Genomic DNA, 16506 nt, shown 5'->3' on the forward strand with positions numbered 1-16506 from the left:
GCCAACAGAGCCCGAGGGCGCTCCGGCCGCCGCCGCCTCTTCGTCTCTATGGTCCCCCTTGCACTTCCTCATCCGGGACCCGAGCCAGCCATGCGGACTCGCCCAAGTCCCGCCCCCGCACGCGCGCGCGCACTCCAAGGGGCGGCTCTTCCTGCGTCTGACCTCCCGCCCTCTGCTAGCCTCCGCCACTCTCAACACCGTACCTGCGGCTCAAACCCTTAAAGGGAAACACACCTTTCTACTTCTACTGAGCCATAGGGCCCAGTACCTGCCTCCACTGCTGTCACCCTGTTCCAGTCCACCATTTTTCTAGTCTAGACGGCTACAATTCTAAGGGCCTCGCTGCTTCCACTCTAGCAGCCCGGGAGATCTTATTTACTGGAAACAGTGTTTTGGGTCACGACACTCCTCTGCTTCCTCTAATTACGCCCACCAATAAATAAATGTCACTCCTGTCTCCAGTTGGTTACAGAACCTTCTTTTTGTTTTTTTTGAGATGGAATTTTGTTTTTGATGCTCAGGTTGGAGTGCAATGGCGCGATCTCGGCTCACCGCAGCGGAGATTCAAGCGATTCTGCCTCCGTCTCCCAAGTAGCTGTGATTACAGGCATGCACCACCACAGTCGGCTAATTTTGTATTGTTACTAGAGACAGTTTCACCATGTTGTTCAGACTGGTTTCAAACTCCTGACCTCAAGTGATCTGCCTGCCTTAGCCTCCCAAAGTGCTGGGATTACAGGCCAGCCACCGCGACTGGCCTTCAAAGTTTATGAGACTTGCCAAATTAAAAAGTTAAAATATTTGCCTTTTTAAGATGCCCCATTATGGACATCTCTAAGGAGAAGGAATAAAATTCCCTTGAGGGCTAAAAAGAAACAATCCTATTAGCTTCCCCTGGGATGGAAGAATGTGCCGTCAACCAATGCTGCTAAAGGCAGAAACTATCATGGGGGATTTGGGTGTGTATTCTGAAGTGGCAACATGGAAACTTTTTATTTTTTATTTTTATTGAGACGGAGTCTTGCTCTATTACCAGGCTGGTGTGCAGTGACGCAATCTCGGCTCACTGCAACCTCTGCCTCCTGGATTCAAGCGATTCTTCCACTTCAGCCTCCCGAGTAACTGGGACCACAGGCACGTGCCACCATGCCCGGCTATTGTTTTGTATTTTTAGTAGAGACGGGGTTTCACCATGTTGGCCAGTATGGTCTCGATCTCTTGACCTCGTGATCCGCCCGCCTTGGCCTCCCAAAGTGCTGGGATTACAGGCGTGAGCCACCGCGCCTGGCCTGAAACTTTTTTTTTTATATGGAGTTTCGCTTTTGTTGCCCAGGCTAGAGTGCAGTGGTGCAATTTTGGCTCACTGCACCCTCCATCTCCTGGATTCAAGGGAATCTCCTGCCTCAGCCTCCCGAGTAGCTGGGATTACAGGCATCCACCACTAGGCCTGGCTAATTTTTCTTATTTTTAGTAGAGACAGGGTTTCACTATGTTGACCAGTCTGGTCTTGAACTCCTGACCTCAGGTGATCCACCTGCCTCGGCCTCCCAAAGTGCTGAGATTACAGGCGTCAACCACGGTGCCTGACCTTTTTTGAGAAGGAGTCTGGCTCTGTCGCCCAAACTGAAGTGCAATGGCAGGATCTCGGATCTTGGCACACTGTAACCTCCGCCTCCCGAATTCAAGAGATTCTTCCGCCTCAGCCTCCTGAGCAGCTGGGATTACAGGTGCCCCCCCATCATGCCCGGCTTAGTTTTGTATTTTTGTAGAGATGGGATTTGACTGTGTTGGTTAGGCTGGTCTTGAACTCCCGACATCAGGTGGTCTGCCCGCCTCTGCCTCTCAAAGTTCTGGGATTACAGGGGTAAGCTACCACATCTGGCCCATAAAAACATTTTTTTTTTTTTTTTTAAGATGGGGTTTCACCATGTTGGTCAGGCTGGTCTTGAACTCCCGACTTCAGGTGATCCGCCCGCCTTGGCCTCCAAAGTGCTTGGATTACAGGCGTGAGCCACCATGCCCGGCCACATTTTTTAATATAACATTGTTATTCTTAAAAAGTTTTGTGACTATTACAATCCACTTTATCATATATGTTTTACTACAATATAAACAATTTTCTGGGCGTGGTAGCTCACGCCTGTAATTCCAGCACTTTGGGAAGCTGAGGCGGGTGGATCACAAGATCAGAGTTCAAGACCAGCCTGGTGAAGATGGTGAAAAACCGTCTCTAATAAAAATACAAAAATTAGCTGGGCATGCGCCTGTAGTCCCAGGTACCAGGAGGCAGAGGTGGGAGAATCACTTGAGCCCAGGAGGCAGAGATGGCAGTGAGCTCAAATCGCGCCACTGCACTCCAGCCTGGAGTGGAAAAATAAATAGGGCCGGGCGCGGTGGCTTACGCCTATAATCCCAGAACTTTGGGAGGCCGAGGCGGGTGGATCACGAGATCAAGAGATCGAGACCATCTTGGTCAACAAGGTGAAACCCCGTCTCTACTAAAAAATACAAAAAATTAGCTGGGCATGGTGGCACACGCCTGTAGTCCCAGCTACTTGGGAGGCCGAGGCAGGAGAATTGCTTGAACCCAGGAGGCGGAGGTTGCAGTGAGCCGAGATCGCGCCATTGCACTCCAGCCTGGGTAACAAGAGCGAAACTCCATCTCAAAAAATAAATAAATAAATAAATAAATAAATAAATAAATAAATAAAATTGCAATTACTTAATACTTGCATTATTTACCTAACTTCTCCTGTGTCCCAGCGTAAAGGAATCCATGCTTAAAAACGTTGCTTGTCCTGCCCCAGGGTCCCCTTGGTCCACTGTAGAATTTTTCATTACGGTATATACCATGCTTTTTCTTTTAAGTCTTCCAAAAACCGTAAGAAACGGGCATCGTTAGTGTTAAAGTTAAAAAGAAATGTAAGACAAGTGCTATGTCGTTTAGATTTAGCAGTCAGTGTGATTAGAAGCAGCAGAGAAGTGGCGTGACCCGCTGATTCCAGTTATAAGATCTCTCAGGCTGCAATCGAATTGCTACCATCCAGGTCAGAAACGGTAGACTGGACTGGGGGTCGGGGGTAGCAGTGGCAGCAGGCGGAGCTGGCAACTGTCAGCAGCCCTTGGCCAGAGCTTGGCCCAGCCCACGCAGCTCTTTGATTTTCTGCTTGGAGAGAAGGATACCCTGACATACGCTAATTTAGGCTGTGTCCCGGGTATGACCAAAGACTTTTCGTTAAACGCTTCGTTCTGGGAGCGGGTCAGGATTCTTCCTTGCTTCCTTCTGAAGGGTTTTGTGTTCTCGAGCTGTTTCCTGGTCTGTGAAATAGGATAGTATCTGCCTCCTGCATCCACCACATAATAGGGATGCGATGATTACATAAGGACTGCGAAGCCATGGCAGCCATTCTTACTAATAGAGGGTCTCAGAATGTCTTTCGAAGTTTGCAAGGGTTTGAAAAGCACCCCCGTAAGTGGACACTTCCCAGCAGAGGCCATCACACTAACTCTCGCGTGCTCAGCCTCTTGTATCTTACAGAAGTCCTTTCAGAAACTCTCCTTGGCGCCTTTTAGCAGTCCAGTGAGGCCACATGAGTCATTAACTTCGTTCATATAATAGAAAACGGAGCTCTGAGGGATCTAGTTTCCTCTGTGGGGAGATCACTAAGTCGGAAACGAAGCTCTTGGGCATGGAACTACTTCGGACAGACAGGGAGGAAATGGATTTCCTCCGTGGGGCTGCAGACTCTAGGGCTCGAGGGCAGAAAACGCCAGGATGTGGCCCTACCGAGAGGCCGCATCGTGACGCCCCGCCCCCGGCTCGAGTCCCGGATGAGGAAGTGGCTCGGCCACAGAGACGAGGCGGAGGCCCGGCGAGAGCGGCGTGGGGCGCGGGGCGCGAGGGCGGGAAGGGGGCGGGGCCCCGGGGCGGAGCCACCGGAGCGGCGCGGGTTCTCAGGTGAGCGCGCTACACTATCCCGGCGGGCCTGAAGGCGCTTCAAGCTCAGGGGCGGAAACGACGCGAGCCGCGAGGGCGTAGGCGGGGTGTCCGGAGGAGGCTCAGGGAACCTGGAGAGGGTCCAGCCCTCTGGGCCCCGGCCTGAGGCGGAAAGGGGCTCCAGAGCTGCGGTGAGTGGAGCTGCTCTTCCTGTACTCAGGATTGGGAGCTTGAGCTAGGGGACCTTGGCCCAGGTTCTAGTTCGGTCTCCATTCCCAATCCGCTGTGTGACCTTGGACAAGTCTCTCTCCCTCTCTGAGCCTCAGTGGCCTCAGTGAAATGGAGAGCTGTGAAATGGAGGCAGGGAAGGTCCGCTGAGAGTTCGCACAGACCGAGGTTTGGGGAACTCCTGCCTTCCTCCTCTTTGTGGTCGCCTTGCTCAGGACTTTGAGCAAAACGAGAATGGTGGGTGGGAGTGTCACTAAGTCTCGAGTGACCTTGAGCAAGTCCCTTGCTCTGACTCTCACTTTCATCATCTACAAAATAGTGGGCTAACCTCTTTTAGGATCTCTTTAATATTTGGGTATTACTGGTGTAGATGGAGAAGAGGTAATGAGTACCCATTCACCGCAGAGCTTCCCCTTTAGGGGTCTGATAGAGTATCTTCTCCGAGGTTTGACTAGCCCCTAGTCCGAATTCCCCTAGTTCCTGGATTCTCTGGTTCTATTTGTTCTCTTTCGATCCTTGTAACTGGAGGTGTGACTTCATCCAAGAGTCACTTGGCACCACTTCACAGCACAACACCACCAGTGTCTTCACTGGCCTAAAATCAAAGAGTGGTTGCAAGGAAAAGTTTGACATTCCAACCTTTTTGTTGTATTTCAATGGCAGGGAGGCAAGATGACTTCTCTGCCCCAAGCTTGGAACAGCTGAAGGAAACAACAGTACAAGATGAGAACAACAAAGGTCTACAAACTCGTCATCCACAAGAAGGGCTTTGGGGGCAGTGGTCAGTATTGATTGGTCTTTAGGGGTTTTGTAAGTTGGCTGAAGAATACAAGGATATAATATATACCATGTGTACAAATACTATTTTTATATATACCATACAAAGGTAGCTAGATGCTGTATCCAGTCTTTTGCAAGTGCCTTGAAATTACATGCTCTGACTCGTGACAATTGAGGCTCAGCAGGCAACTAAACAGACCAAAGCAACAACTATAATACAGTAACAAGGGGGATGACAGGACCCTTCTAAATGCATTTGAATTCATACTTCTAAGGAACATTGTGAATGCTGCCGGTTTACTGCCTTTCATTCGTGTAATTGCGTTGTTTATTCCAAATCTTCCATGTATGTTTCATAAAATTGCAGCCTGCACTGATTTTGCAGACAAGAGAAACTAAAATTATATATCAGTTTTTACATTGAGAGAGAAGCAGCATAGATGTGCACAGAGCAAGTATCATCAAAGCATCAACCTTTGCCTGGCTTCTAGGCATGGAAAGAAGGGGCAGGATACAGCATGTTATCTTGCACTGAACTAGAGTCTGAGTATCAGCTCTGCTTCTAACTTTGCTGGTGACCTTAGACAGGCTCCTAATGTACCTTATCTGCAAGTTGAAGGGCTTTAGAATAGTTTGTCTTTTTTTTTTGAGACGGAGTTTCGCTCGTTACCCAGGCTGAAGTGCAATGGCACGATCTCGGCTCACTGCAACCTCCGCCTCCTGGGTTCATGCAATTCTCCTGCCTCAGCCTCCTGAGTAGCTGGGATTACAGGCACGCGCCACCATGCCCAGCTAATTTTTTGTGTTAGTAGAGATGGGGTTTCACCATGTTGACCAGGATGGTCTCGATCTCTTGACCCTGTGATCCACCCGCCTCGGCCTCCCAAAGTGCTGGGATTACAGGCTTGAGCCACCGCGCCCGGCCTAGAATAGTTTGTCTTAACATCTTTTTTTTTTTCTTTTTTTTTGAGACGGGGTCCTCCGTGTTGTCCAGGCTGGTCTGGAACTCCTCAGCTCAAGGGAACCTTCCACCTCAACCTCCCTAGTAGTTGGGATTAGAGGCATGAGCCACTGTACCCAGCTTTCCTTAGCACCTTGAGTCCACAAATCTGTAGAATAGGAGGGCATGTAGTATATATTATTTTTCTTTTGTAAGGGAATGATTTTCCATTCTGTCTTAACAGCCTTATTTACTTCAGAAATTGGAGTTAACAATATAATGAGTCTTTTTAATATTGTATTTTAGGATGTGTTTATTTCTATGTTATGTAGATAGAAGCGACCAGAGGGCAAGGACTGCCAAAAAGGGAAAACAGTAGTTTCTCTATCAGGGTGTTGTGAGGCTTAAGTAAGGTGATATATTTAAAGCATTTAGCAGAGCTTTAGTAGCTATTATAATTACCTAACTATGACATTGCTCTATATATATATATATATTTTTTTTTTTTTTGAAATGGAGTTTTGCTCTTGTTACCCAGGCTGGAGTGCAATGGCACAGTCTCGGCTCACCGCAACCGCCGCCTCCTGGGTTCAAGCAATTCTCCTGCCTCAGCCTCTCAAGTACCTGAGACTACAGGCGCATACCACCATGCCCAGCTGATTTTTTTGTATTTTCAGTAGAGACGGGGTTTCACCGTGTAGACCAGGATGGTCTTGATCTCTTGACCTCGTTTTCCACCCGCCTCGGTCTCCCAAAGTGCTGGGATTATAGGCGTGAGCCACCGTGCCTGGCCAGCATTGCTGTATTTAGACTAGAATTTCTGCTAAAATGAACATTATATTGTTACTACTTTGTATGCTGTTGATGTTGCTTAAATATTTGCAGAGTGGAATAGAACACAGAAGTAACTTTTGGCAGAGAGAAGAATACAAAGATATCATATATACCATGTGTACAAATAATGTATTTTTATATATATCATACAAAGGTAGCTAGATGTTGTATCCAGTCTTTTGCAAGACTATAGATCAAAATACAATTAACAGCTGGACATGGTGGCTCATGCCTGTAATCCCAGCATTTTGGGAGGCCAAGGCGGGCAGATCACATGAGGTCAGGAGTTCAGGACCAGCCTGGCCAACATGGTGAAAACCCATCTCTACTAAAAATACAAAAATTAGCAAGGTATGGTGGTGGGTGCCGATAATTTTAACTACCAGGGAGGCTGAGGCACGAGAATCACTTGAACCCAGGAGGCAGAGGTTGCAGTGAGCAGAGATCACACCACTGCACTTCAGCCTGGGCAATAGAGCAAGACCCTGTCTTAAAAATAAACAAAACCAACAGGTATTTATTAGTTGTATACCTGTGCCAGACATAATGATTATGAATATTCAAGGTTCTTTGTCTCTAAGGAGTTTTCAGTTTGGTAAGATAGACAGGCAAAAAGAAAATGATAAAACCAAGCAGTCGGAGATATGTTCTCAGGAAGCTTAATTTGGACTATGTAAATTAGGGGGAAACTCCAAGGAGGATTTGGCGTGAAACTGTCAGTGGAAACATTATAGCAAATAAAATTAGGGATGCTTGGTGCAGTGGTGTGTGCCTGTAGTCCCAGCTACTTGGAAGGCTGGGACGGGAGGATCACTCGGGCCCAGGAGTTCCAGACTGTAGTGCGTTATGCTGATTGGGTGTCTGCGCTAAGTTCCTGGTCCTCCCAGGAATGGAGGACCACCAGGTTGCCTTAGGAAGTGTGAACCACCTCAGCTTGGACACAGAGCAGGTCAAAACACCTCTGCTGATCAGTAGTGTGATTATGCCTGTGAACAGCCACTGTACGCCAGCCTAGGCGATAGCAAGACCCTGTCTCTAAAAGAAAACAAAACAAAAATTTAGGAGTAACCCAATGTTTCATTTTACTAGGCTGAATTTTTATTGGGTCTGATTATATTTGAAAGCTAGATATACTTAATTATCATGATATTAGCATAATTAAAGGTGATGTCTTTCCCCCAAAATTAAAACAGCAAAACGGTCATTTTGTCTTTATGCTTCTGAGTTTGCAATATTTGAGGCAGTTCTCTCCATCCCTGCTAGAGGGTCAGGGGTAGATAAACATGAAACCACATCTCTCTTATGGTTTTTGTTTGTTTGTTTGTTTTTTGAGGTGAAGTCTTGCTCTGTTGCTCAGACTGGAGTGCAGTGGTGTGATCTCAGCTCACTGCAACCTCCACCTCCTGGGTTCAAGCAATTCTCCTGCCTTAGCCTCCCAAGTAGATAGGATTACAGGCGCCCACCACTGCACCTGGCTAATTTTTGTATTTTTAGTAGAGGCAGGGCTTCACCATGTTGGCCAGGCTGGTCTAGAACTGGCCTCACAAAGTGCTGGGATTACAGGCGTGAGCCACCTCGCCTGGGCCCTCTTAAGTTTTAAGGGTCTATTTGGGCCATAATGTAACTGGTACTTGACACTTTTCTCTAATCAGGTGCTGCCCTCCAAAGTCCAGGCCATTGAATTTGGTTTGACTTTTATTACATGTGAGAGGTGGTGATAAGCCTCAGGTGGAAGTCCTGAACAGTGCTAAGTAGTGACTAGTACCTAAGGTAATGAGTCCTGGCTGTATTGTTACTGGCTGTCAGCTGTTCAACTGTTACTAGCTGTTTCTGAGATTATTTTCTTTTTCTTTTACTTTTCTTTTTCTTTTCTTTTATTTATTTATTTATTTATTTGTGAGACAGAGTCTTGCTCTGTCACCCAGGCTGGAGTGCAGGGTTGGGATCTCAGCTCACCGCAACCTCCGCCTCCTAGGTTCAAGTGATTCTCCTGCCTCAGCTTCCTGAGTGGCTGGGATTACAGGTGCGTGCCACCCCATGCCTGACTAATTTTTGTATTTTTTAGTGGAGACGGGGTTTCACCATGTTGTCCAGGCTGGTCTGGAACTCCTGACCTTGTGATTTGCCCGCCTTGGCCTCCCAAAGTGCTGGGATTACAGGCTTGAGCCACTGTGTCCAACCTCTCTCTCTTTTTTTTTTTTGAGACGGAGTTTCGCTCTTGTTACCCAGGCTGGAATGCAATGGCGTGATCTCGGCTCACTGCAACCTCCGCCTCCTGGGTTCAGGCAATTCTCCTGCCTCAGCCTCCTGAGTAGCTGGGATTACAGGCACGCACCACCATGCCCAGCTAATTTTTTGTATTTTTAGTAGAGACGGGGTTTCACCTTGTTGACCAGGATGGTCTCGATCTCTTGACCTCGTGATCCATCCGCCTCGGCCTCCCAAAGTGTCCTGGGATTACAGGCGGGAGCCACCACGCCCGGCACTTTTTTTTTTTTTTTTTTTTGAGGCAATCTTGCTCTGCTGCCCACGCTGGAGTGCAATGGCATGATCTTAACTCACTGCAATCTCTGCCTCCCAGGTTCAAACAATTCTTCTGCCTCAGCCTCCCAAGTAGCAGGGATTACAGGTGTTTGCCACCATGCCCAGCTAATTTTTGGATTTTCGGTAGAGACGGGGTTTCACCATGTTGGCCAGGCTGGTCTCGAACTCCTAATATCAGGTGATCTGTCCATCTGGGCTTCCCAAAGTGCTGGGATTACAGGTGTGAGCCACTGTGCCTGGCCTCTCTGAGGTTATTTTCTTATTTCTGTTAGATCCAAAGATTTATTGTGAGGGTCACATTAAGACACTGGGAAATTCTTTGAACATTGAATAACTGTAAGGAATTGTGCTATATCTGTGGGAACCAGCCTGTTTTGTTCCTATTATATGCCAGATACACAATATTTGAGGGGGTAAAAGGCTGTCCAGAAGCCTAATTCCCAGAGACTGAGGGCTTCTCTGTACCTAGAAACAGTGGGGTAGTAGAAGGAGCACAGGGTATGGAGACAAAGGTACCTGAGCACCGTTCCACTCAGCTGCTCTGTAGCTTGGTGTTCCTGTGCAAATCCATTAATCGTTCTAAGCTTCATTTCAAAATAGAACCTCCTCTGTCAATGGAGTAGTAATACCGTCCTGATGGGGTTGTGAGGACCCAGTGTGAGAACATACAGAGTATACGTAATTAGTGTTTTCTACTTGAAGTTGTTGAATTGTCTTGCAGATGATGAGCTAGTTGTGAACCCCAAAGTGTTTCCTCACATCAAGCTTGGAGACATTGTAGAGATTGCACATCCCAACGATGAATACAGGTGAGTGTCTCATGGGATCCGTGGAACTGGGCAATTTACTGTTTCCAAATTCTATCCAAGGAGTTTGAAGGGCAGATAGCTCTCTTTGCCTTTTAAAATGCTCATGCCGTGGTGGCTCAAGTCTGTAATTCCAGCACTTTGGGAGGCAGAGGTGGGCAGGTCACTTGAGTCCAGGAGTTTGAGACCAGCCTGGAGAACATAATGAGATCCTGTCTTAAAAAAAAAAGTGCTCATGCCTTCTAGGATTTGATCAAGTAATAATTTTTCAAAAGTGGTCCGTTCCTTCTTTTTTTCCCCACCTAGGTTGGAGTGCAGTGGCGTAATCTCAGCTCACTGCAACCTCTGCCTCCCAGGCTCAAGCGATTCTCCTGCTTCAGCCTCCTGATAGCTGGGATTACAGAATTGTGCCACCAGGCCCAGCTAATTTTGTATTTTTAGTAGAGATAGGGTTTCACCATATTGTCCAGGCTGGTCTCGAACTCCTGACATCAAGCGATCCACCTGCCTAGGCCTCCCACAATGCTGAGATTACAGGCATGAGCCACCACACCTAGCCGTTTTTTTGTTTTTTGGTTTTTTTCAAGAGGCAGAGTCTCACTCTGTCACCTAGACTGGAGTACAGTGATGGGATCTTGGCTCACTGCAGTCTTTGCCTCCTGGTTCAAGTGATTCTCCTGCCTTAACCTGTCAAGTAGCTGGGACTGCAGGTGTGGACCACCATACCTGGCTAGTTTTTGTATTTTTAATAGAGACAGGGTTTCGCCATATTGGCCAGGCTGGTCTCAAACTCCTGACCTCAGGTGATCCACCCACCTCAGCCTCCCAAAATGTTGGGATTATAGGCGTGAGCCACTGCACCTGACCAGTGGTTCATTCCTTCTGTTTTGTTTTTTTGTTTGTTTGTTTGTTTGTTTTTTGAGACAGAGTCTTGCTCTGTCACTCAAGCTTGAGTGCAGCGGTGTGGTCTCAGCTCACTGGAACTTCTACCTCTCGAGTTCAAGTGATTCTCCTGCCTCAGCCTCCTGAGTAGCTGGGATTACAGGTTCGTACCACCACGCCTGGCTAAGTTTTATATTTTTAGTATAGATTGGATTTCACCACGTTGGTCAGGCTGGTCTTGAACTCCTGACCTTGTGATCTGTCCACCTTGGCCTCCCAAAGTGCTGGGATTATAGGGGTGAGCCACTGCACCCAGCTTTCTTCTGGTTTTAAAGCTGACATGACAGCTGAAAGATTCTGTAGCATTTGTTTATTTCCTTTACTGCATTTGCGGTTTCTTTGTTTCTAAAGGAGCTTTCTCCCATTGCTGTGCTGTAAGTTACAGAATGTCCAGAGTGACCTGTTTGCCTTTTGTAGGGGTTAAGGAGCTAGATAGTTACTACTCACAGTCTTCTAACTCTCTATTCCTTTCTTTTCCAGCCCTCTGCTTTTGCAGGTCAAATCACTTAAGGAAGATTTACAGAAGGGTAAGAATTATATCACTCGTCTCAGATTTTTGTATTTACTGCCTCAGAAACTGCAAGAAACCTCTCTTCAAAATCTCAAGGGACGAGAGAAAGTAATTCTCTTCTTTAAAAAAAAAAAACTTTTAATTTTACATTCAGGTGGTACATGGGCATGTTTGTTACTTGGATATATTGTGTTCTGGTGGGGATTAGGCTTCTATTGTATCCATTACTCACATAGTGAACATTGTATCTGATAGAACAGATACAGATGTAGAACATTGTATCTGTATCTGAACATTGTATTTTTCTTTTCTTTCTTTTTTTTTAAACATTGTATTTTTCAACTCTCATTCTCTTCCCTGTCTCCCTTTTTGGAGTCCCAAGTGTCTATTATTTCCATCTTCATGTCCATGTGTATCCACTGTCTAGTTTCTACTTATAGGTGAGAACGTACAGTATCTGGTTTTCTGTTTGTGAGTTAGTTCACTTAGGATAATGGGATTATAGGCATGAGCCACCTTGCCTGGCCTCTCCGATGTTATTTTCTTACTCCTGATAGATTCAGTTAGTCCCAGCTACTCTGGAGGCTGAGGTAGAAGGATCATTTGAGCCCAGGTGTTTGAGGTTACTGTGAGCTATGATGGTGCCACCACACTCTAGCCTGGTGAACAGAGCAAGACCTTATCTCAAAAAAAAAACCAAAAAAAAAAAACCCGCAACCTGCCTGTTGCCCATGTGAACATCCAAGTAGAGTTCCTCACACCTTGGTCTCCCAAAGTGCTGAGATTGCAGGCATCATCCACCATATCTGGCCCATTTTTGCCGAGACTATTTGTTAAATGCCTACCCTGGGTGAGTAGGGGTTGGGGAGGAAGAAATATATTTTGATGATTGTCCACCACATGTGCAAGGCATTGTCCTGGGAGCTTTGTGTAATCTAGCTTTATCTTCCCAACAACTCTTGAGTGAGTGAGGAAATTTAGTGTCTGCCAGACTGTGTAGTCTAGGCGTAGCCAGAAGCAGTGATTCCTGCTTACTCATTCTGAATTCAAATCTTTTTTTTTTTCCCTCTGATGCCTATGCCATGCTCTTCAAAGAACCAAAATGTTAATTGATAGTAAATATACTCTTTTAAATAGTTCTTAAGAGAAGAAAACAAACTTCTTGGTTGCTCTAAAAGGCTTTGATGGCTGGGCGTGGTGGCTGACACCTATAATCCAGCACTTGGGGACACTGAGGTAGGTGGATCACCTGAGGTCCGGAATTTGAGACCAGCTTGACTAACATGGTAAAACCCCATCTCTACTAAAAATATAAAATTAGCTGGGCATTGTGGAGCATGCCTGTAGTCCTAGCTACTCGGGAGGCTGAGGCATGAGAATTGCTTGAACCTGGGAGGTGGAACTTGTGGTGAGTCGAGATGGTGCCATTGCACTCCAGCCTGGGCAACAAGAGCAAAACTCTGTCTCAAAATGAATAAATAAAGGACTTTGATGTCACCCACTCTTTTTCTTTTTTTTTTTTTAAAAAAAGAGATGAAGTCTCACTCTGTTGCCCAGGCTGGAGGGCAGTGGCGAGATCTTGGCTCACTGCAACCTGCACCTCCTGGGTTCAAGCGATTTTCCTGCCTCAGCCCCGCAGGTAGCTGGGACTACAGTAGGTGTATACCACTATGACAGGGTAATTTTTATATTTTTTATAGAGATAGGGTTTCTCCATGCTGGCCAGGCTGGTCTCAAACTCCTCACCTCAGGTGATCTGCCTGCCTCAACCTCCCAAAGTCCTGGGATTACAGGTGTGAGCCACTGTACCATCGTACCTGGCATTTTTTTTTTTTTCCTTTTAGACAGGGCCTCTCTCTGTTGTTAAGACTGGAGTGCAGTGGTGCAGTCACGGTTCACTGCAGCCTCAACCTCCCTGGGTGCAAGTGATCCTCCCATCTTCCACCTTCACCTCCTGAATAGCTAAAACCCCAGATGCTCAGCCCACAGGATCATGCCTGGCTTATTTTTTTTTTTTTAATTTTTGCTTAGGCTGGTCTTGAACTCCTGGGCTCAAGCATGAGCCACCATGCCTGTCTACCCACTCATATTTAACTATTTGATACTTCAATTTGAGGAGAAAACAGTCTATAAAACCTAGCTACTCTGGTTACACTGCCTGTGGGTTAGCCTTGCTCTGCAAGGAGCAGTAAAAAAAAAAAAAAATTTAGGCCAGGCATGGTGACTCACACCTGTAATCCCAGCACTTTGGGAGGCCAAGGTGGGTGGACTCACCTGAGGTCAGGCGCTCAAGACCAGCCTGGCCAACATGATGAAACTCCGTCTCTAATACAAAAATTAGCCATAAGTGGTGGTGCATGCCTGTAATCCCAGCTACTCAGGAAGCTGAGGCAGGAGAATCACTTGAACCTGGGAGGCGGAGGTTGCGATGAGCCGAGGTCGTACCACTGCACACCAGCCTGGGCAACAGTGGGTGACTCCATCTCAAAAAAAAGAAAAAATTAAGGTTTTTAAAAGAATTCCATAAAACCTTAATCTTAAGAACGGCCTTCATACCTTCCCCCTAGCTCCTGCCCCCTGTTATGTTTGTTACCAGACTTAAGGGCTCATTGAAAAGTTTGTTTCTTATTTCACTACCACTGATGATACCTTCATTCCAAGGAGAAGATCTTCTTCCTCTTCTTGATTTTTACAGGTTTTTGAACTTTCTTATCTTCCTTCTTATTTTATTTATTTATTTATTTGTTGAGACAGAGTCTCATTCTGTCACCCAGGCTGGAGTGCAGTGGTGCCATCTCAGCTCACTACAACTTCTGCCTCTGGGATTCAAGAGATTCTCATGCCTCAGCTTCCTGAGTAGCTTGGATTACAGGCGCCCACCACCATGGCCAGCTAATTTTTGTAATTTTAGTAGAGACAGGGTTTCACCATGTTGTCCAGGCTGGTCTTGAACTCCTGACCTCAGATTACCTTCCTGCCTCCCTCCTAAACTGCTGGGATTATCGGCATGGGCCACTATACCCAGCCTCTTATCTTTCTTCTTAAATCTTTTCCCTTCCTTCTCCCTTTTTCTGTCCCTTTTTGTTGATTGCTTAGCCTCTGGTCTTATTTCACCTTAAAAGCAGAGAATTGTTTAAATTCTAAGCTCCTGAAAGGAAGAGCCTGTGTTGCCCATGTCACTCGATCAATTGTGTTGCTTACTGTCTGAATATTTATAGATTAGAATTTATTGACCTGCTTTTTCAGAATGTGTTATCTGAGCCAGATATTATTTCTGTTTTAGAAACCATCAGTGTGGACCAGACTGTGACTCAAGTGTTCCGGCTAAGACCTTATCAAGATGTCTATGTTAATGTTGTAGACCCTAAGGTATGTCTTTGCTTTGGACTTGAATATCTTTTTGGAATGATTAGCACCCTTCCTCAAGGTTAGATTACTAAGGAAATAATGGGTTACTTAAGTGTAGTGTTAGACTGTTAAATGTGTGGCCTGCTAGGTGGGATAATTTCAGCATGTTGGGAGGCTGAGACAGGAGGATCACTTGAGGCCAGGAGTTCAGGACCATCCTGAGCAGCATAGCTAGACCTTGTCTTTACTAGAACTATTCTTTTTTTTTTTTTTGAGATGGAGTTTCACTCTTGTTACCCAGGCTGGAGTGCAATGGCGCGATCTCGGCTCACTGCAACCTCCGCCTCCTGGGTTCAGGCAATTCTCCTGCCTCAGCCTCCCGAGTAGCTGGGATTACAGGCACGCGCCACCATGCCCAGCTAATTTTTTGTATTTTTAGTAGAGACGGGGTTTCACCATGTTGACCAGGATGGTCTCGATCTCTTGACCTCGTGATCCACCCGCCTCAGCCTCCCAAAGTGTTGGGATTACAGGCGTGAGCCACCGCACCCGGCCAGAATTATTCTTTTTGTTGTGAGATGGAGTCTAACTCTGTTGCCCAGGCTAGAGTTCAGTGGTGCATTCTCAGCTCACTGAAGCCTCCCTTTCGTGGGCTCAAGTGATTATGCTGCCTCAGCCTCCCGAGTAGTTGGAATTACAGGTGTACACCACCAAACCCGGCTCATTTTTGTACTTTTGTAGAGACGGGGTTTCACCCTGTTGGACAGGCTGGTCTTGAATTCCTGACCTCAGGTGATTCTTCCCCCTCCTTGGCCTCCCAAAGTGCTGGGATTATAGGCAGGAGCTACTGCACTCTGCCTACTAAAACTTTTCTAAAAGATTAGCTGGGAGTGTTGGCATGTGCCTGTAGTCCCAACTACTCTGGAGGCTGAGGCTGGAGGATTGCCTGAGCCCAGAAGGTTGAGGCTGTAGTGAGCTATGGTTGCACTACTGCACTTCATCCTGGGCAACAGCATGAGACCTTGTCTTATAAAAATAAATATGTAGGCGGTAGGTGGTAGCTCATGCCTGTAATCCCAGCACTTTAGGAGGCCAAGGCGGGTAGATCACTTGAGGTCAGGGGTTTGAGACCAGTCAGAGTTCTGCTACTCATCTTTTAGTATCTTTTTTTTTCCATAAAGTTTTTTTCCATGGTAAATGGGTATTGTCTTACGACTATAAAGTGTGGCAGAGTAATGCCAGATATATTATTTGATTATTCCTTTTAGGATGTGACCCTTGACCTAGTGGAGTTAACTTTTAAGGATCAGTATATTGGCCGTGGGGATATGTGGCGACTAAAGAAAAGTTTGGTAAGATGTGATTTTTTTGAAAGTCTGTTACTTTTTCCATTGTGTGAATAATCCCTGTTTATTATAGAAGAATATAAAATCATTTCTGATTTCAGCATCTACAGACAATTATTGTAAATATCTTGTGTGTTCTTCCATTCTCTTTTCGTTTTTTTTTAAATCTTTCATTTGTTTACTGTTACAGATTTTTACTAAGCATTTTTGGTTTAAATAGGAAATTATACTGTATTTTATATTTGAATAGAGCCTTAGTTTTCAGGTTTTCACTTGATCCCATTTGCTCC

The 16506-nt window shown here is 46.2% G+C and overlaps 1 protein-coding gene across 16 annotated transcripts in view; it reads left to right on the plus strand.

Moving 5' to 3' along the window:
• The first annotated feature begins 3928 nt into the window (after positions 1-3928).
• The window catches only part of DEPDC5 (DEP domain containing 5, GATOR1 subcomplex subunit), a 153180-nt gene continuing 140602 nt past the window's right edge, over positions 3929-16506 (plus strand). For 6 of the 16 annotated variants that reach the window (XM_064367919.1, XM_064367923.1, XM_064367921.1 and 3 more), the window contains exons 1-6: positions 3970-4128; positions 4829-4946; positions 9985-10072; positions 11492-11538; positions 14806-14891; positions 16139-16222. In XM_064367919.1, coding sequence (XP_064223989.1) covers positions 4889-4946; positions 9985-10072; positions 11492-11538; positions 14806-14891; positions 16139-16222 — 363 coding nt within the window. In that variant the 5' untranslated portion in view covers positions 3970-4128; positions 4829-4888. The other 10 variants (XM_064367924.1, XM_064367927.1, XM_064367930.1 and 7 more) reach the window with 5 other exon arrangements.

This window comes from Aotus nancymaae, unplaced genomic scaffold, assembly GCF_030222135.1.
Source record: "Aotus nancymaae isolate 86718 unplaced genomic scaffold, 86718_ANA_hifiasm-v0.15.2.pri h1tg000076l, whole genome shotgun sequence".
Lineage (NCBI taxonomy): Eukaryota > Metazoa > Chordata > Mammalia > Primates > Aotidae > Aotus > Aotus nancymaae.